Raw genomic sequence first — 14,717 nt, 5'->3', positions numbered from 1 at the left:
TCCCACACCCATTGCCCTCGCTGACTCCATCACCTCCTCCTAATTTAATTAAAGGATTAAATTACCTCACTGGAAGCAAGTTCATCCTCAGCCTCTGTTCACCAAAGCCTCAAAGCTCCACTCTCAAACTGGGCCATAATTCTTACTCTCATTCCAAAAATATCAAAAATCAACATTGAACTTCCCTTCACTGCTGCTCCTGCCCGGCCTCGCCTCACTGCCGACCCGCCGAAGACCACCTCACCCAAGCCTCACTGCCGACCCGCCGAAGGCCGCCTCGCCCAAGCCTCACTGCCGACCCGCCGAAGGCAACCTCACCACCAAAGGCCACCTCACCCAAGCCTCATTGCCGACCTGCCGAAGGCCACCTCGCCCAAGCCTCACTGCTGACCCATTGAAGGCAACGTCACCGCCAAAGGCCACCTCGCCCAAGCCTCACTTCCGACCCGCCGAAGGCAACCTCACCGCCGAAGGCCACCTCGACCAAGCCTCACTGCCGACCCGCTGAAGACTGCCTCGACCAAGCCTCACTGCCAATCCACCGAAGGCCGCCTCGACCAAGCCTTACCAGCGAAGGCCGCCTCGCCCAAGCCTCACTGCTGACCCGCCGAAGGCAGCCTCGACCAAGCCTCACTGCTGACCCGCCGAAGGCCGTCTCGACCAAGCCTCACTGGTGACCCGCCAAAGGCCGCCTCAACCAAGCCTCACTGCCGACCCGCCGAAGGCCGCCTCGACCAAGCCTTACCAGCAAAGGCCGCCTCACCCAAGCCTCACTGCTGACCCACTGAAGGCAACGTCACCGCCAAAGGCCACCTTGCCCAAGCCTCACTACTGACCCACTGAAGGCAACCTCAACGCCGAAGGCCGCCTCAACCAAGCCTTACCAGCGAATTCTGCCTCGACCAAGCTTTACCAGCGAAGGCCGCCTCGCCCAAGTCTCACCAGCGAAGACAACCTCGCCCAAGCCTCACTGCTGACCCACTGAAGGCAACCTCAATGTCAAAGGCCACCTCGCCCAAGCCTCACTGCCGACCCGCCGAAGGCCGCCTCGACCAAGCCTTACCAGCAAAGGCCGCCTCGCCCAAGCCTCACTGCTGACCCACTGAAGGCAACGTCACCGCCAAAGGCCACCACGCCCAAGCCTCACTACTGACCCACTGAAGGCAACCTCACCGCCAAAGGCCACTCACTCAAGCCTCACTGCTGACCCACTGAAGGCAACCTCAACACCGAAGGCCGCCTCAACCAAGCCTTACCAGCGAATTCTGCCTCGACCAAGCCTTACCAGCGAAGGCCACCTCGCCCAAGTCTCACCAGCGAAGACAACCTCGCCCAAGCCTCACTGCTGACCCACTGAAGGCAACCTCAATGTCAAAGGCCACCTCGTCCAAGCCTCACTGCCGACCCGCCGAAGGCCGCCTCGACCAAGCCTTACCAGCGAAGGCCGCCTCGCCCAAGCCTCACTAGCGAAGACCACCTCGCCCAAGCCTCACCACTGACCCACTGAAGGCCGCTCAACCGCCTGCTCAGTACCTCCCAGCATTCTCAGGTCTTATCAAGAATGGGCCCAGCACCGATCCCTGAGACACACCACCAGTCACAGACCTCCTGTTAGACAGGAGATCATCCACTAGCACCCTCTGGCTTCTCCTTCACAGCCAGTTTAAATAGGGCATCGAGGCTGCCTCAATATGCTGCTTCCAGAAAAGATGGACTCCAGGAAATTAAAGGTTCCAGCTCTTTCTACCTCCTTCCAATCAATGTAGGCGTGTGTGTGCCTAAAATCTTCCTTCCTAAAATCAATCATTTCTTTGGATATGGTGACATTGAGACCAAGTTTGTTGTTCTGGCCGCATCCATCTATCTCCATTCCGTATTCTGACTCTTCGTTTTGAAATGACGTGATTCTTGTGCGAAACTCACAACTGGTTGGTTTGCAAGTGCAAATGCTAATCGAGGGAAATGGGATGTTGGCCTTCATTATTAGAGGGATTGAATTTAAAAGCAGCAAGGTTCTGCTCCACTGCACGTGTCAAGTTGAGTGGTCCTCTCATGGTCCAGTGGATTAACCTCCAATCTATTTCTCTGCAACAAATGTACCACCCCTGGTGAGGCTGCATCTTGTTTAAATTTAAATGAAGACATGCAGCACAGTAACAGGCCATTTTGGCCCACGAGTCCATGCCGCCCACTTTACACCCAATTAACCTACACTCCCCCAGTACATTTTGAATGGTGGGAGGAAACCAGAGGCCCCGGGAAAAACCATGCAGACAAGGGGTGAACAAACGAACTCCTTACAGACAGCGTGGGATTTAAACTCCGGTCCCAATCACTGGCGCTGTAAAGGCGTTGCACTACCCACTGCACCAACTCTGCAGCCCCTAAAGAACTGGTCACCTTGGAACAGGATAAACTGGCCTTAGTGGCAGTGCAGAGGATGTTACCCAGATTGATTCCAGCGATTAAGTGATTAGCCTATGAGGAGAGATTGAATCGTCTGGAACTATACTTGCTGAAGAATGAGGTAGGATCTTAGAGAAGCATAAAATTATGAAGGGAATAGAAGAGCTAGAAACAGGAAAGTTGATTCCACTGGTGGGTGACCAGTATTAGGGGACCCCACTGTAAGGTGCTGGGGAGTAGATTTAACATGAAGGTGAGGAGGAATTGCTTTTCCAGAGAGTATTGAATCTGTCAGATTCTCTGCCCAAGGATCCAGTGGATGCCTGCCTCCTTGCATATACGTAAGATGCTAAAAGATAGATTTTTGATTAGTGAGATAATTAAGTGTTATGGAGAAGTGGAGCTGTCCATGGCCATATCCTCCATGATAGTGAATATCAGAGCAACGTCGACAGCCGAATGGCCAACTCCTGCTTGTGTGTGTTGAAAGAGAGAGGGACGGAGAGACACCAGTCAGTGCACAGATTCCCAGCACCCAAGGGAGGGAGAGAGACTGGTCGGTACAGGTTCCCCCCACTCCCGAGGGAGAGGGTAACTTGGTTCACTTCTCTGGCAATAGTGTGGTGCCTTTTTTTGGATGGTGTTATGATCAAGACGATTTTTTTCTCCTCCCTGTGCTGCCTGTGACGTAGTGAGAGGTACAGTATTGCAATCAACATCTGTCCATACACATGTCTGCCACTATACCTGAACTCTTTGTCTCCTGTTGAGAACTTGTTGCCTCTGCACTGCAGTCACTCTCTGTCTGATCCATCACATTTCATCCATTTAATGTTCATATCTGTTCACCAAAAGCATGAACGTTGGACAGGATGCAACATCCTGCTGAATCCACACACCCCGCTCTCCCACAACTCACTCTGCCCACACTGTCTGTCCCTGTGTCCTAACCTATTCTGTACCTACCTCAGCACCATTCCCTGCTTCATCTGGATCATAGGATGGAGGTTCTGGCCATCCCAGTCACACCTTATCAATATGAGTACATCCCCAGTGTGGGGGAGAACCTCACCGTGCGAGGGGCGTGGGGTGGGAGAACCTCACTGAAGGAGGGGCCGTGGGGAGGGAGAACCTCACCGAAGGAGGGGCAGTGGAAATTCCGTTGGGGGGGGTGAGGGAATTCCACCCGTTCGGGGGGGATGGGGGGAGCGGTGCCGAACTAACACGACCAGTGGCAGCTGTTCTTCATGAATGCAATTTTCCAGTTGATGAATTAAAGTCGAGGATCTGTTCGTCATACATTCTCCTAAGAACAGTACAGAGAGGGGATGGAGGGTCATCATCTGGCCAATTTTGTGCCTGGACCATTGTTGCTGATTGAGGGAGCATGATAGAGCCTTCTGGACAGCATGTGAACCATGTCTGGGGTGCCCTTTGGGTTGCCGAGGCAGTGCCAGGTACTATTACAATGTAGTTTTGTGGACCTGCACAGTCCTTCAACTTGCAGTGTTTTGAACTCAGTCTTGCTGCTTGTACTTTACACTGAGGAGGCTCCATTCGACACAACCCCACTGCATCCTGTCATCAGTCCCCAAGAGTTGATTTGCCCATCACTCATGCTTGGTGTTAGACCGAATGTTGTCTGTCCGATAGGGACTTCGCCTATGTGGCCAGAGACAAGCTGACAAGAGTACTGAAATGTCACGTCTTCCGCTGTGACTCACCAGCCAAGGCTATCGCCACAAGACTGCATGAAGTCTGCTCCAAGGTAGAAGGAATCCACGGGCATCTCCCCACCCCCCTCGCTCACTCCCTTCCCTTGCCCTCCTTGTCCCCCTCCCACGCCCCCCCCTTGCTCCCCCTTCCCGCTCACCCCCCCTTGCTCATCCCCCCCCTTCGCTCACCCCCCTTACTTGCCCCCCTTGGCTCACCCCCCTCACTCACCCCCTTCTCACTCGCCCCCTCTCGCTCACTCCCTTCCCTCGCATGCCCCTTCCACACCCCCTCACTTGCTTGCTCGCTTCTCCCTCTCGCTCATCCCCCTTGCTCGCCCCCCAACCCCCTTCCACGTGCCCCTTGCTCGTTCACTCCCCCTCTCTCACTCCTCCTTCCCTCCCCACTCACCCATTTCCTCCACTCATTCCCCCCCCACTCACTTCCCCTCCCCCCCCACTCACTTCCCCTCCCCCCCCTCAGTCACTTTTTGATTTGACTCCACAGATTATGGCAGACAGGAAGGATACCAAAGCCTCAATGAATGGTCTGCTGTTTGACCACTCCAAGCTCGTTGACATCCCTTTCCAAGGTACGATGACTGTCCACCTGTGCTCTGGATACCCACCGGCAACCTCCCACCATTACTTGGAACTGGGTACTGTCTCAGCCAGAAGGAGCTGACCAAGCCCCTGTCATAATGAGTGAATATTTGACCCCAATTGTGGTTGCAAATGTCAGTGATCAGGGGACCAAAGCCCATGCAAAACCCTCTGCAAACAGAAAGTCAACCTCCCTAAAAGTGACAGTGGGACAGATTGTGGCTGAATGTCCTTCGGTCTCACCCACTTTCCTCTGCAGCTTGACCTGGGTTTCCAACAGCATCAAATTCACTCCCAGCACCTACTCGTCTCTGGCTCCTCTGGGGTAAGAGGGGAATGGTGACCGATGCTGACCCAGCCACAGAACTCCGAGCCTCATGCATACGAGAGGTGGGACACGCTCCTTAGGCTTTCACAAAACTTCTGGTGGGGCTGATCCTGGCTGTCATTTTCTACAGAATGTCACAGCTCTGGGCAGGAAGATTATTTCCTTCTGGTCAGTCTCTGCCTGGCCTTTGGCAGAGCTACAGTCAAAAATGGGGTGGGTGGAGGGATGGTAAAATGTACAATTGGGGATAGGCTAATTACAATGGGATAAGGCAGGAATGGGAACAGATGTCCTTAACAAAACAACGGCAAGTACCAGAGGACATCTGTTTAAGGTGATGGGAAAAAGTTTAGGGCAGATGTCAGAAGTGAGTTGTTTACACAGAGAGTGGTGGGTGCCTGGAGTGCATTGATAAGGGTACTGGTGGAGGCTGGTACAAAAGGAGCTGAGTGAAAACTTCACGAAGAACATGGGTATAAGAAAAATGGAGGGTTCTGGGGTGAGGGAGGGAAGGGTTAGACTGTGGTGGAGTATGTTTATACAGGTCAGCACAGCATTGTGGGCTGAAGGGCCTGTAATGTGGTGTAATGCTGTGAGTGCACTAAACTTTCTGCTGTTATCTCTCTTGCAGTGGAGTTCCCAGTGCCCAAGAGTGAATTAGTCCAAAGGTTCCAGGTGTTGTATTTGGGAAATATCCCAGTTACCAAACCCGTCGGTAAGGAGATGACTCACCAGTGCTCTTTCTCATCCCCTATACCTCACACCCGCGTGATTACACAAGGCTGCAGCAGGGTCATGGTGTAAAGTCCAATCTCCAGGGACAGTCTGTTATGTCCAAGGCTCAGCTAATCTCTCATTGTCTGGGCTGCATCTGGCAGGAGGATTGTCTCTTCCTTGCTTATCACACACCTCCATACTTTCCTTTTCATTCCTCCCTCCTCAATGGGGATCTCTTAAAACCACGCTTTCTCCCTACCTGTTCCATCTGGGACTCTGGTTTTAAAGGTCTTCACTTGCCTTTACATCCTCAGGGCAAGGTTAGTATGACAAGGGTATGTGTCTGTGCTCCACACGTGCTCTGCTCCACTGCATCAGCCCAATCCCCCACGACGAGTCCAGCAGGTAGGGATTCCCACTGTGTCAGCCCAATCCCTCAGGACAGGTCCTGCAGGTAGGGATTCCCACTTTGTCAGCCCAATCCCTCGGGGTGGGTCCAGCAGATAGGGATTCCCACTTTGTCAGCCCAATCCCTCGGGGCGGGTTCAGCAGGTAGGGATTCCCACTTTGTCAGCCCAATCCCTCGGGGCGGGTTCAGCAGGTAGGGATTCCCATTTTGTCAGCCCAATCCCTCACGATGGTTCCAGCAGGTAGGATTTCCCACTCTGCCAGGCCAGACCTTCAGGATTCCCACTGCATCAGCCCAGTCCCCGAGGGCGGGTCCAGCAGTTAGGGAATCCCACTGTGTCAGCCCAATCCCACAGGATGGATCTAGCAGGTAGGGATTCCCACTGTGTCAGACCAATCACCCACGACGGGTCCAGTAGGTAGGGATTCCCGCTGCATCAGCCCAATCCCCCGCTATGGGTCCAGCAGGTAGGGATTCCCACTGTGTCAGACCAATCTCTCAGGACAGGTCCTGCAGGTAGAGATTCCAACTGTGTCAACCCATTTCCACACGATGGATACAGCAGGTAGGGATTCCAACTGTGTCAACCCAATCCCGCATGACGTGTCCAGCAGGAAGGGATTGCAGCTGCAGAAGACCAATCCCCGACGATGTGTCCAGCAGTTAGGGATTCCCACTGTGTCAGCCCAATCCCTCACAACGGGTCCAGCAGGAGGGATTCCCACTGTGTCAGCCCAATCCTCCATGGCGGGTCTACCAAGTATGGATCCCACTGTGTCAGCCCAAACCCACACGATGGGTCCAGCGGGTAGGGATTCCCACTGTTTCAACCCGATCCTTCACGATGGGTCCAGATGGTAGGGATTCCCATTGTGTCAGCCCAATTCCCCACGACGGGACCAGCATGTAGGGATTCCCACTGCATTAGCTCAATCCCCCACGACAGGTCCAGAAGATAGTGATTCCCTCCTTGTCATCCCAACCCATCAGTCTGGGTACAGCAGGTAGGGATTCGCACTGCATTAGCTGAATCCCCCATGATGGGTCCAGAAGGTAGGGATTCCCGCTGCATCGGCCCAATCCGACAAGACAGATCCAGCAGTAAGGATTCCCGCTGCATCAACCCAATCCCACGATGGGTCCAGCAGGTATGGATTCCCGGTGCATCAGCCCAATCTCCCACGATGGGTCCAGCAGGTAGGGATTCCAACTGTGTCAACCCAATCCCACACGACGGGACCAGCAGGTAGGGATTCCCACTGCATTAGCTCAATCCCCCACGACAGGTCCAGAAGATAGTGATTCCCTCCTTGTCATCCCAACCCATCAGTCTGGGTACAGCAGGTAGGGATTCGCACTGCATTAGCTGAATCCCCCATGATGGGTCCAGAAGGTAGGGATTCCCGCTGCATCGGCCCAATCCGACAAGACAGATCCAGCAGTAAGGATTCCCGCTGCATCAACCCAATCCCACGATGGGTCCAGCAGGTATGGATTCCCGGTGCATCAGCCCAATCTCCCACGATGGGTCCAGCAGGTAGGGATTCCAACTGTGTCAACCCAATCCCACACGACGGGACCAGCAGGTAGGGATTCCAGCTGCAGCAGACCAATCCCCCACGACAGGTCCAGAAGATAGTGATTCCCACTGTGTCATCCCAATCAATCAGGACAAGTACAGCAGGTAGGGATTCCCACTGCATTAGCTGAATCCCCCACAATGTGTCCAGCAGGTAGGGATTCCCACTGTGTCAGCCCAATCCCCCACGATGGGTCTAGCAGGTAGGGATTCCCACTCTGTCATCCCAATCCCTCAGAACATGTCTAGCAGGTAGGGATTCCCATTGTGTCAGCCCAGTCCCCCAAGGCGAGTCCAGCAGGTAGGGATTCCCACTGTATCAGTCCAATTTCTCAGGATGGGTCCAGCAGTTAGGGATTTCCACTGTGTCAGCCCAATCCCTCAAAATGGGTCCAGCAGGTAGGGATTCCCACTGTCATCCCTATCCCTCAGGACGGTACAGCAGGTTGGGATTCCCACTGCATTAGCTGAATCCCCCACGATGGGTGCAGCAGGTAGTGATTCTTGCTGAGTCAGCCCAATCCCCCACGATGTGTCCAGCAGGTAGGGTCTCCCCTGTGTCAGCCCAATCCCCCCACGATAGGTCCAGCAGTTAAGGATTCCCATTGTGTCAGCCAATTCCCCAAGATGGGTGAAGCAGGTACGGATTCTCACTGTGTCATCCCAATCCCTCAAAACTGGTCCAGGAGGTAGGGATTCCCTCTGTGTCAGCCCAATCCCTCAGAACGGGTCCAGCAGGTAGGGATTCCTGTTGTATCACCCCAATCCCACAGAATGGGTCCACCATGTATGGATTCCCGCTGCATCATCCCAATCCTCCACGATGGGTCCAGCAGGTAAGGATTCCCACTGTGTCAGCCCAGATCTCCACATTGCGTCCAACAGGTAGGGATTCACACTGTGTCAACCCAATCCGCCACGACGGTTCCAGCAGGTAGGGATTCCCACTGTTTCAACCCAATCCCCCACGATGGGTCCAGATGGTAGGGATTCCCACTGTGTCAGCCCAATCCTCCACGGCGGGTCTAGCAGGTAGGGATCCCACTGTGTCAGCCCATTACCTCACGACGGGACCAGCAGGTAGGGATTCCCACTGCATTAGCCCAATCCCTCACAGTGGGTCCTGCATGTAGAAATTCCCACTGCGTCAGCCCAATCCCTCATGACGGGTCAAGCAGGTAGGGATTTGCACTGTGTCAGGCCAGTCCCTCAGGACAGGTCTAGCAGGTAGGGATTCCCACTGATCAGCCCAGTCCCCCAGGGCGAGTCCAGCAGGTAGGGATTCCCACTGTGTCAGCCCAATCCCTCATGACGGGTCAAGCAGGTAGGGATTCGCACTGTGTCAGTCCAGTCCCTCAGGACGGGTGCAGCACGTAGGGATTCCCATTGTGTCAGTCCAGTCCCTCTGGATGGGTCCAGCAGGTAGGGATTCCCACTGTGTCAGCCCAATCCCTCACGACGGGACCAGCAGGTAAGGATTCCCACTGTGTCAGCCCATCCCCCACGTTGGGTCTAGCAGGTAGGGATTCCCACTATGTCAGTCCAATTCCTCAGCATCGGTCCAGCAAGTAGGGAGGTATTCCCGCTGCATCAACCCAATCCCTCACCACGAGTCTAGTAGGTAGGGATTCTCCCTGTGTCGCCCAATCCCACACGACGGGTCCAGCAGGAAGGCATTCCCATCATCTACCTCAATTGAGTCGGACCCAAGTAGCTTGGATCAGAGAGATGTAGACCCGCCTTGTGCCCCAGCACACCAGATCACTGCCTGCTGCTTCAGTGACCAAGGTGTGCACCTCACACCTCTGTCCCACTGTTGTTCATACAGTGTCACACCTTGTCACCCACCCACTGACCCTGTACTCCATTGTTCAACCCCCTAGCCCCCAGTGGCTCTCCCTCACCCCCACACCGACGACCCCCCCCACCAACACTCCATTGCACACTCCCTCACCATGACCCCCACTCCCACCCACAATCTCACTCCACCTTCACCCGCACCCTGCACCAGCCCATATCTCGACCCCCCACACCCACCCACACCACGACCCCCTGCACCTACCCGCACCACGACCCCTTCCACCCATCCACCGACTCCACAACTCCCTGCAGCCCACCCACTCCACAATCCCCTGCAGCCCTCCCACATCATGACCCCCCTGCAGCCCACCCACTCCATGACCCCCTTGAGCCCACCCACTCCACGACTCCCTGCAGCCTGCCATCTCTTTGGTTTAGTCCTCAGATCTTGTGTGAATGGAGCTGCCATGCAGGTTGGCCATGACTGACGACATCATGTTCAACCTGAATCCCCTTGCTGCCTCCCTCCAGCTGTCGTAGTCTTGCTTGCTGCCCCCATATTCTCTTCCCTGAATCAGAGGATGTTAACCTATCCTGTTTTCCATGGTTTTACACCTTCCCTGGCCCATGTTCCCCAGATCTACACCCTCCCTGGCCCGTGTTCCCTGGTCCACTCTACGCATTCCCTGTCCCAAGCTGCCTGACGTACTCTACACCCTTCCTGGCCCATGTTCCCCAGCCCATTCTCCACACTCTGCCCAGTGTTCCCTGACCCACTATGCACCCCCTGGCGTGCATCCCTTGACCCATTCTCTCCTTCCCCTGCAGCCTGGCCACAGCCTGGTAACTGTGCTCTCTTTTCTAACACTGTGTTGGTCTGCTCCATCCTGTCATCACACCTAACCCCAGTTCAGTCAGTGTGAAGTGAGCAGCTGGGATCCGCTCACAAGATTTCATCCATGATTCCTCTCATCAGACGCGAAGCGCCTCTCCAGAACAGGGCTGCTAGGAGCCGGTGGCAGCTCTCAACTGCAGAGATCAGGTAGGGACTGGCATTGATACCCACTCAGACCCCTGCCCAACACCATGTCCACTTAGCCTTCTTTGCTGTGGTAACGAGCACCAGGACTCTGGGTGACAAGACAGGAATGCAGGCTGACAGACGGCAAGGGTGGGCATGGGCAAGTCCAAAATTTCAGGAATGGGGTGAAGTGTTGCTCACCGGATGTTCCCAATTCATTACCAGTAGGTCAGCTGTTTCAACACCTCCCTCACATACTCCACCCCTCTAACCCCTCCCCCTCTAACCACTCCATTTCTAACCCCTCCCCTTCTAACCTCTCCCCCAACACCTCCTCCCCCTCTAACCGCTCCTCCCCTTCTAACCCCTCCTCCTTCTAACCCCTCCCCCTCTAACCCCCTCCTCCTTCTAACCCCCTTCCACCTCTAACCCCTCCCCTTCTAACCCTTCCCCTTCTAACACCTCCCACCTCTAACCCCTCCCCTTTTAACCCCTCCTCCCCTTCCCCTCTAACCTCTCCTCCACCTCTAACCCCTCCCCTTCTAATCTCTCCTCCCCTTCTAATCTCTCCTCCCCTTCTAACCCCTCCACCTTCTAACCCCTCTCCCCTCTAACCCCCTCCTCCTTCTAACCCCTCCCCTTCTAACCTCTCCTCCCCTTCTTACCCCTCCTCCACCTCTAACCCCCCTTCTAACCCTTCTACCCCCCTCACCTCTCCTCCACCTCTAACCCCTCCCCTTCTAATCTCTCCTCCCCTTCTAACCCCTCCACCTTCTAACCCTCTCCCCTCTAACCCCCTCCTCATTCTAACCCCTCCCCTTCTAACCTCTCCTCCCCTTCTTACCCCTCCTCCACCTCTAACCCCCCTTCTAACCCTTCCCCCTTCTAACATCTACCTCTAACCCGTCCCCTTCTACCCCCCTCACCTCTCCTCCACCTCTAACCCCTCCCCTTCTAACCTCTCCTCCCCTTCTTACCCCTCCTCCACCTCTAACCCCCCTTCTAACCCTTCCCCCTTCTAACACCTACCTCTAACCCGCCCCCTTCTACCCCCGCAAACCTCTCCTCCACCTCTAACCCCTCCCCTTCTAATCTCTCCTCCCCTTCTAACCCCTCCACCTTCTAACCCTCTCCCCTCTAACCCCCTCCTCATTCTAACCCCTCCCCTTCTAACCTCTCCTCCCCTTCTTACCCCTCCTCCACCTCTAACCCCCCTTCTAACCCTTCCCCCTTCTAACACCTACCTCTAACCCGTCCCCTTCTACCCCCGCCAACCTCTCCTCCACCTCTAACCCCTCCCCTTCTAATCTCTCCTCCCCTTCTAACCCCTCCACCTTCTAACCCTCTCCCCTCTAACCCCCTCCTCATTCTAACCCCTCCCCTTCTAACCTCTCCTCCCCTTCTTACCCCTCCTCCACCTCTAACCCCCCTTCTAACCCTTCCCCCTTCTAACATCTACCTCTAACCCGTCCCCTTCTACCCCCCTCACCTCTCCTCCACCTCTAACCCCTCCCCTTCTAACCTCTCCTCCCCTTCTTACCCCTCCTCCACCTCTAACCCCCCTTCTAACCCTTCCCCCTTCTAACACCTACCTCTAACCCGTCCCCTTCTACCCCCGCCAACCTCTCCTCCACCTCTAACCCCTCCCCTTCTAATCTCTACTCCCCTTCTAACCCCTCAACCTCTAACCCTTCCCCTTTTAACCCCTCTAACCCCCCCCTCCTAACCCCTCCTCCCCTCTAATCCCCCACCCCTTTCTCCTCCACCTTCCCTCTTCGTCCCACCTCCTCCTCCCCCTTCCCCCTCACCCTGCATTTCAATTGTGGACGTGCTCCTCAGAGAGCTACTGGCCTCTTGGGCAGTGGGTATTGGCCTCTGTGCTCCCACACCCCTCAATTCCACCTTGAGCTGGTGTCCCCTTCCCCACAATTTCTCACAAGCCCATACCACCAAGGCGGCAGGAGTGTGGACAGGGCAATGGAAGTTCAGGGCAGGAATGGGACTGTGGGTGCACCATGAGCCTTGTTTCACACACAGGATGGTGCACCATCCAGCCCACTCAGTGTTCACAACTCTCCCTCATCGAGCCATGCCTGAGTGGGTCGTGCACAGCTAGTGAGATGACTGGAGGAGCCAGACCCTAGAGCTGAACCAGAATTGGAATTTATTGTCAGGAAGTTGTGTCTGAAATTCTTTGTTTGTTGGCAGTAGTGATGCATTACACGGAGCAAAAATTGCTATGAATTACATTTTTGTGAATACACAATTCTAAATATAAATAAATTAGTGCAAAAGAAGAGAAGAAAGTGAGGTTGTGTCTGTGGGTCGTCATCCGTTCAGAAATGTGTTGGCGGAGGGGAAGTAACTGTTTCTCTACCATTGGGTGCTCGTCTTCAGGCTCCTGTACCTCCTTCCTGATGGTAGCAGAGTGAAGAGGGCACGGCCTAGGTAATGGGGGTCCTTGAGGATAGAGGCTGCTTTCTTGAGAATCTACCTCTTGTAGATGTCACTAATGAAGTGAAGATTGATGACACTGACCGAGTTTACAACCCTCTGTGGCCTGTTCCTGTTCTGTGCATTGGCACGTCTGTACTGGACAGCAATGCAACTGGTCTGAATGTTCTCCACAGTACACCTGTAGAAATTTGTAAGTCTCCTCAAACTCCTAACAATGCATAGCTGCTGGGAAGCCTTCTTCATGATTGCATCAACATGACGGCCCCAGAACAGTTCTTCAGAGCTGTTGACACCCAGGAATTTGAAATTCTTGACCCTCTCCACAGCTTCTCCCTCCACGAGAACTGGCTTGAGTTCTCTTGATTTCCCCTTCCTGAAGTCCACAATCAGTCCCTTAGCTTTGCCAACATTGAGTGCAACTCTACAAATCTCTGGTAAGACCACACTTAGAATATTGTATTCAGTTCTGGTCACCTCATGCTAGGAAACAAGGTTAGCAGAGCTGGGACTTTTCTCTTTGGAGTAAAGAAGGATGAGAGGAGACTTAATAGATTTTGAGAGGCATACCCTCTGGTGGTCAGCCAGCACCTGTTTCCCAGGGCACCAATAGTCCCTCATGTTCCAGCCTCCACCACCATTCCTGGCAAGGCATTTCAGGCCCCCACAACTCTCTGTGTAAAAAAACTTACCCCTGATGTCTCCCCTAAACTTCCCTCCCTTCACCTTGTACACATGTCCCCTGGTGTTTGCTGATCCTGCCCTGGGAAACAGGCACTAGCCATCCACCCTACCTATCCCTCTCAGAATCTTGTAGCCCTCTATCAAGTCTCCTCTCATCCTTCTATGTTCCAGTCAGAAAAGTCCCAGCTCTGCTAACCTTGCCTCATAAGACTTGTTTCCCAATCCAGGCAACATCCTGATAAATCTGCTCTGCCCCCTCTCCACAGCTTCAACAGCCTTCTGTAATGTGGTAACCAGAACTGAACACAATACTCTAAGTGTGGACCCAGCAGAGATTTGTAGATTTGCACCATAACCTCTCTACTCCTGTATTCAATCCCCCTGTTAACGAAGCCCAGCATCCCATAGGCCTTCTTAACTCTCCTATCAACCTGTGCGATGACCTGTGGGGAAGTATGGATTTGAACGCCAAGGTCCCTCTGTTCATCCAAACTCGTAAGTAACCGACCATTGACCCTGGACTCAGCCTTCTGGTTTGTCCTTCCAAAATGCATCACCTCACACAGCCAGATTGAAGCCCAGCTGCTACTTTTCTGCACAACTCTGCATCCTGTCTGTATCCTCTTGTAACCTTCAACAACCTCCATCCACAACTCCTCCAACCTTCTTATCACCCACAAACTTACTGACCCACCCTTCCGCCTCTTCATCCAGGTCATTTATAAAAATCACAAAGAACAGGGGCCCAGAACTGATCCTTGCGGCCCCTCCACTAGTCACCGACCTCCAGGCAGAAAACTTTCCTTCCATTACTACTCCCTGCTTTCTTCCTACAAGCCAATTTTTTTTATCCCCACAGCTAATTTTCCACTGATCCTGTGACTCATGACTTCCTGAACAAGTCTCTCATGCGGGACCTTGTCAAATTCCTTATTAAAATCTAAATGGACCATTCAAAGAAGAACCAGCATTCCAAAGGACTGCTGCCTGACAAATGAAGTGAA

At 54.0% G+C, this 14,717-nt stretch overlaps 1 protein-coding gene across 5 annotated transcripts in view; it reads left to right on the top strand.

The window, feature by feature from the left end:
• The window catches only part of apbb1 (amyloid beta (A4) precursor protein-binding, family B, member 1 (Fe65)), a 109,750-nt gene that overhangs the window by 69,200 nt on the left and 25,833 nt on the right, over positions 1 to 14,717 (top strand). For 3 of the 5 annotated variants that reach the window (XM_069892311.1, XM_069892310.1, XM_069892313.1), the window contains 4 exons: positions 4,060 to 4,174; positions 4,627 to 4,711; positions 5,681 to 5,764; positions 10,531 to 10,596. In XM_069892311.1, the coding sequence (XP_069748412.1) occupies positions 4,060 to 4,174; positions 4,627 to 4,711; positions 5,681 to 5,764; positions 10,531 to 10,596 (350 nt within the window). The remainder of the gene's footprint in view (positions 1 to 4,059; positions 4,175 to 4,626; positions 4,712 to 5,680; positions 5,765 to 10,530; positions 10,597 to 14,717) is intronic. The other 2 variants (XM_069892314.1, XM_069892312.1) reach the window with 1 other exon arrangement.

Source organism: Narcine bancroftii, chromosome 7 (genome assembly GCF_036971445.1).
Source record: "Narcine bancroftii isolate sNarBan1 chromosome 7, sNarBan1.hap1, whole genome shotgun sequence".
NCBI lineage: Eukaryota > Metazoa > Chordata > Chondrichthyes > Torpediniformes > Narcinidae > Narcine > Narcine bancroftii.
This window is presented reverse-complemented; position numbering and strand designations above follow the sequence as displayed.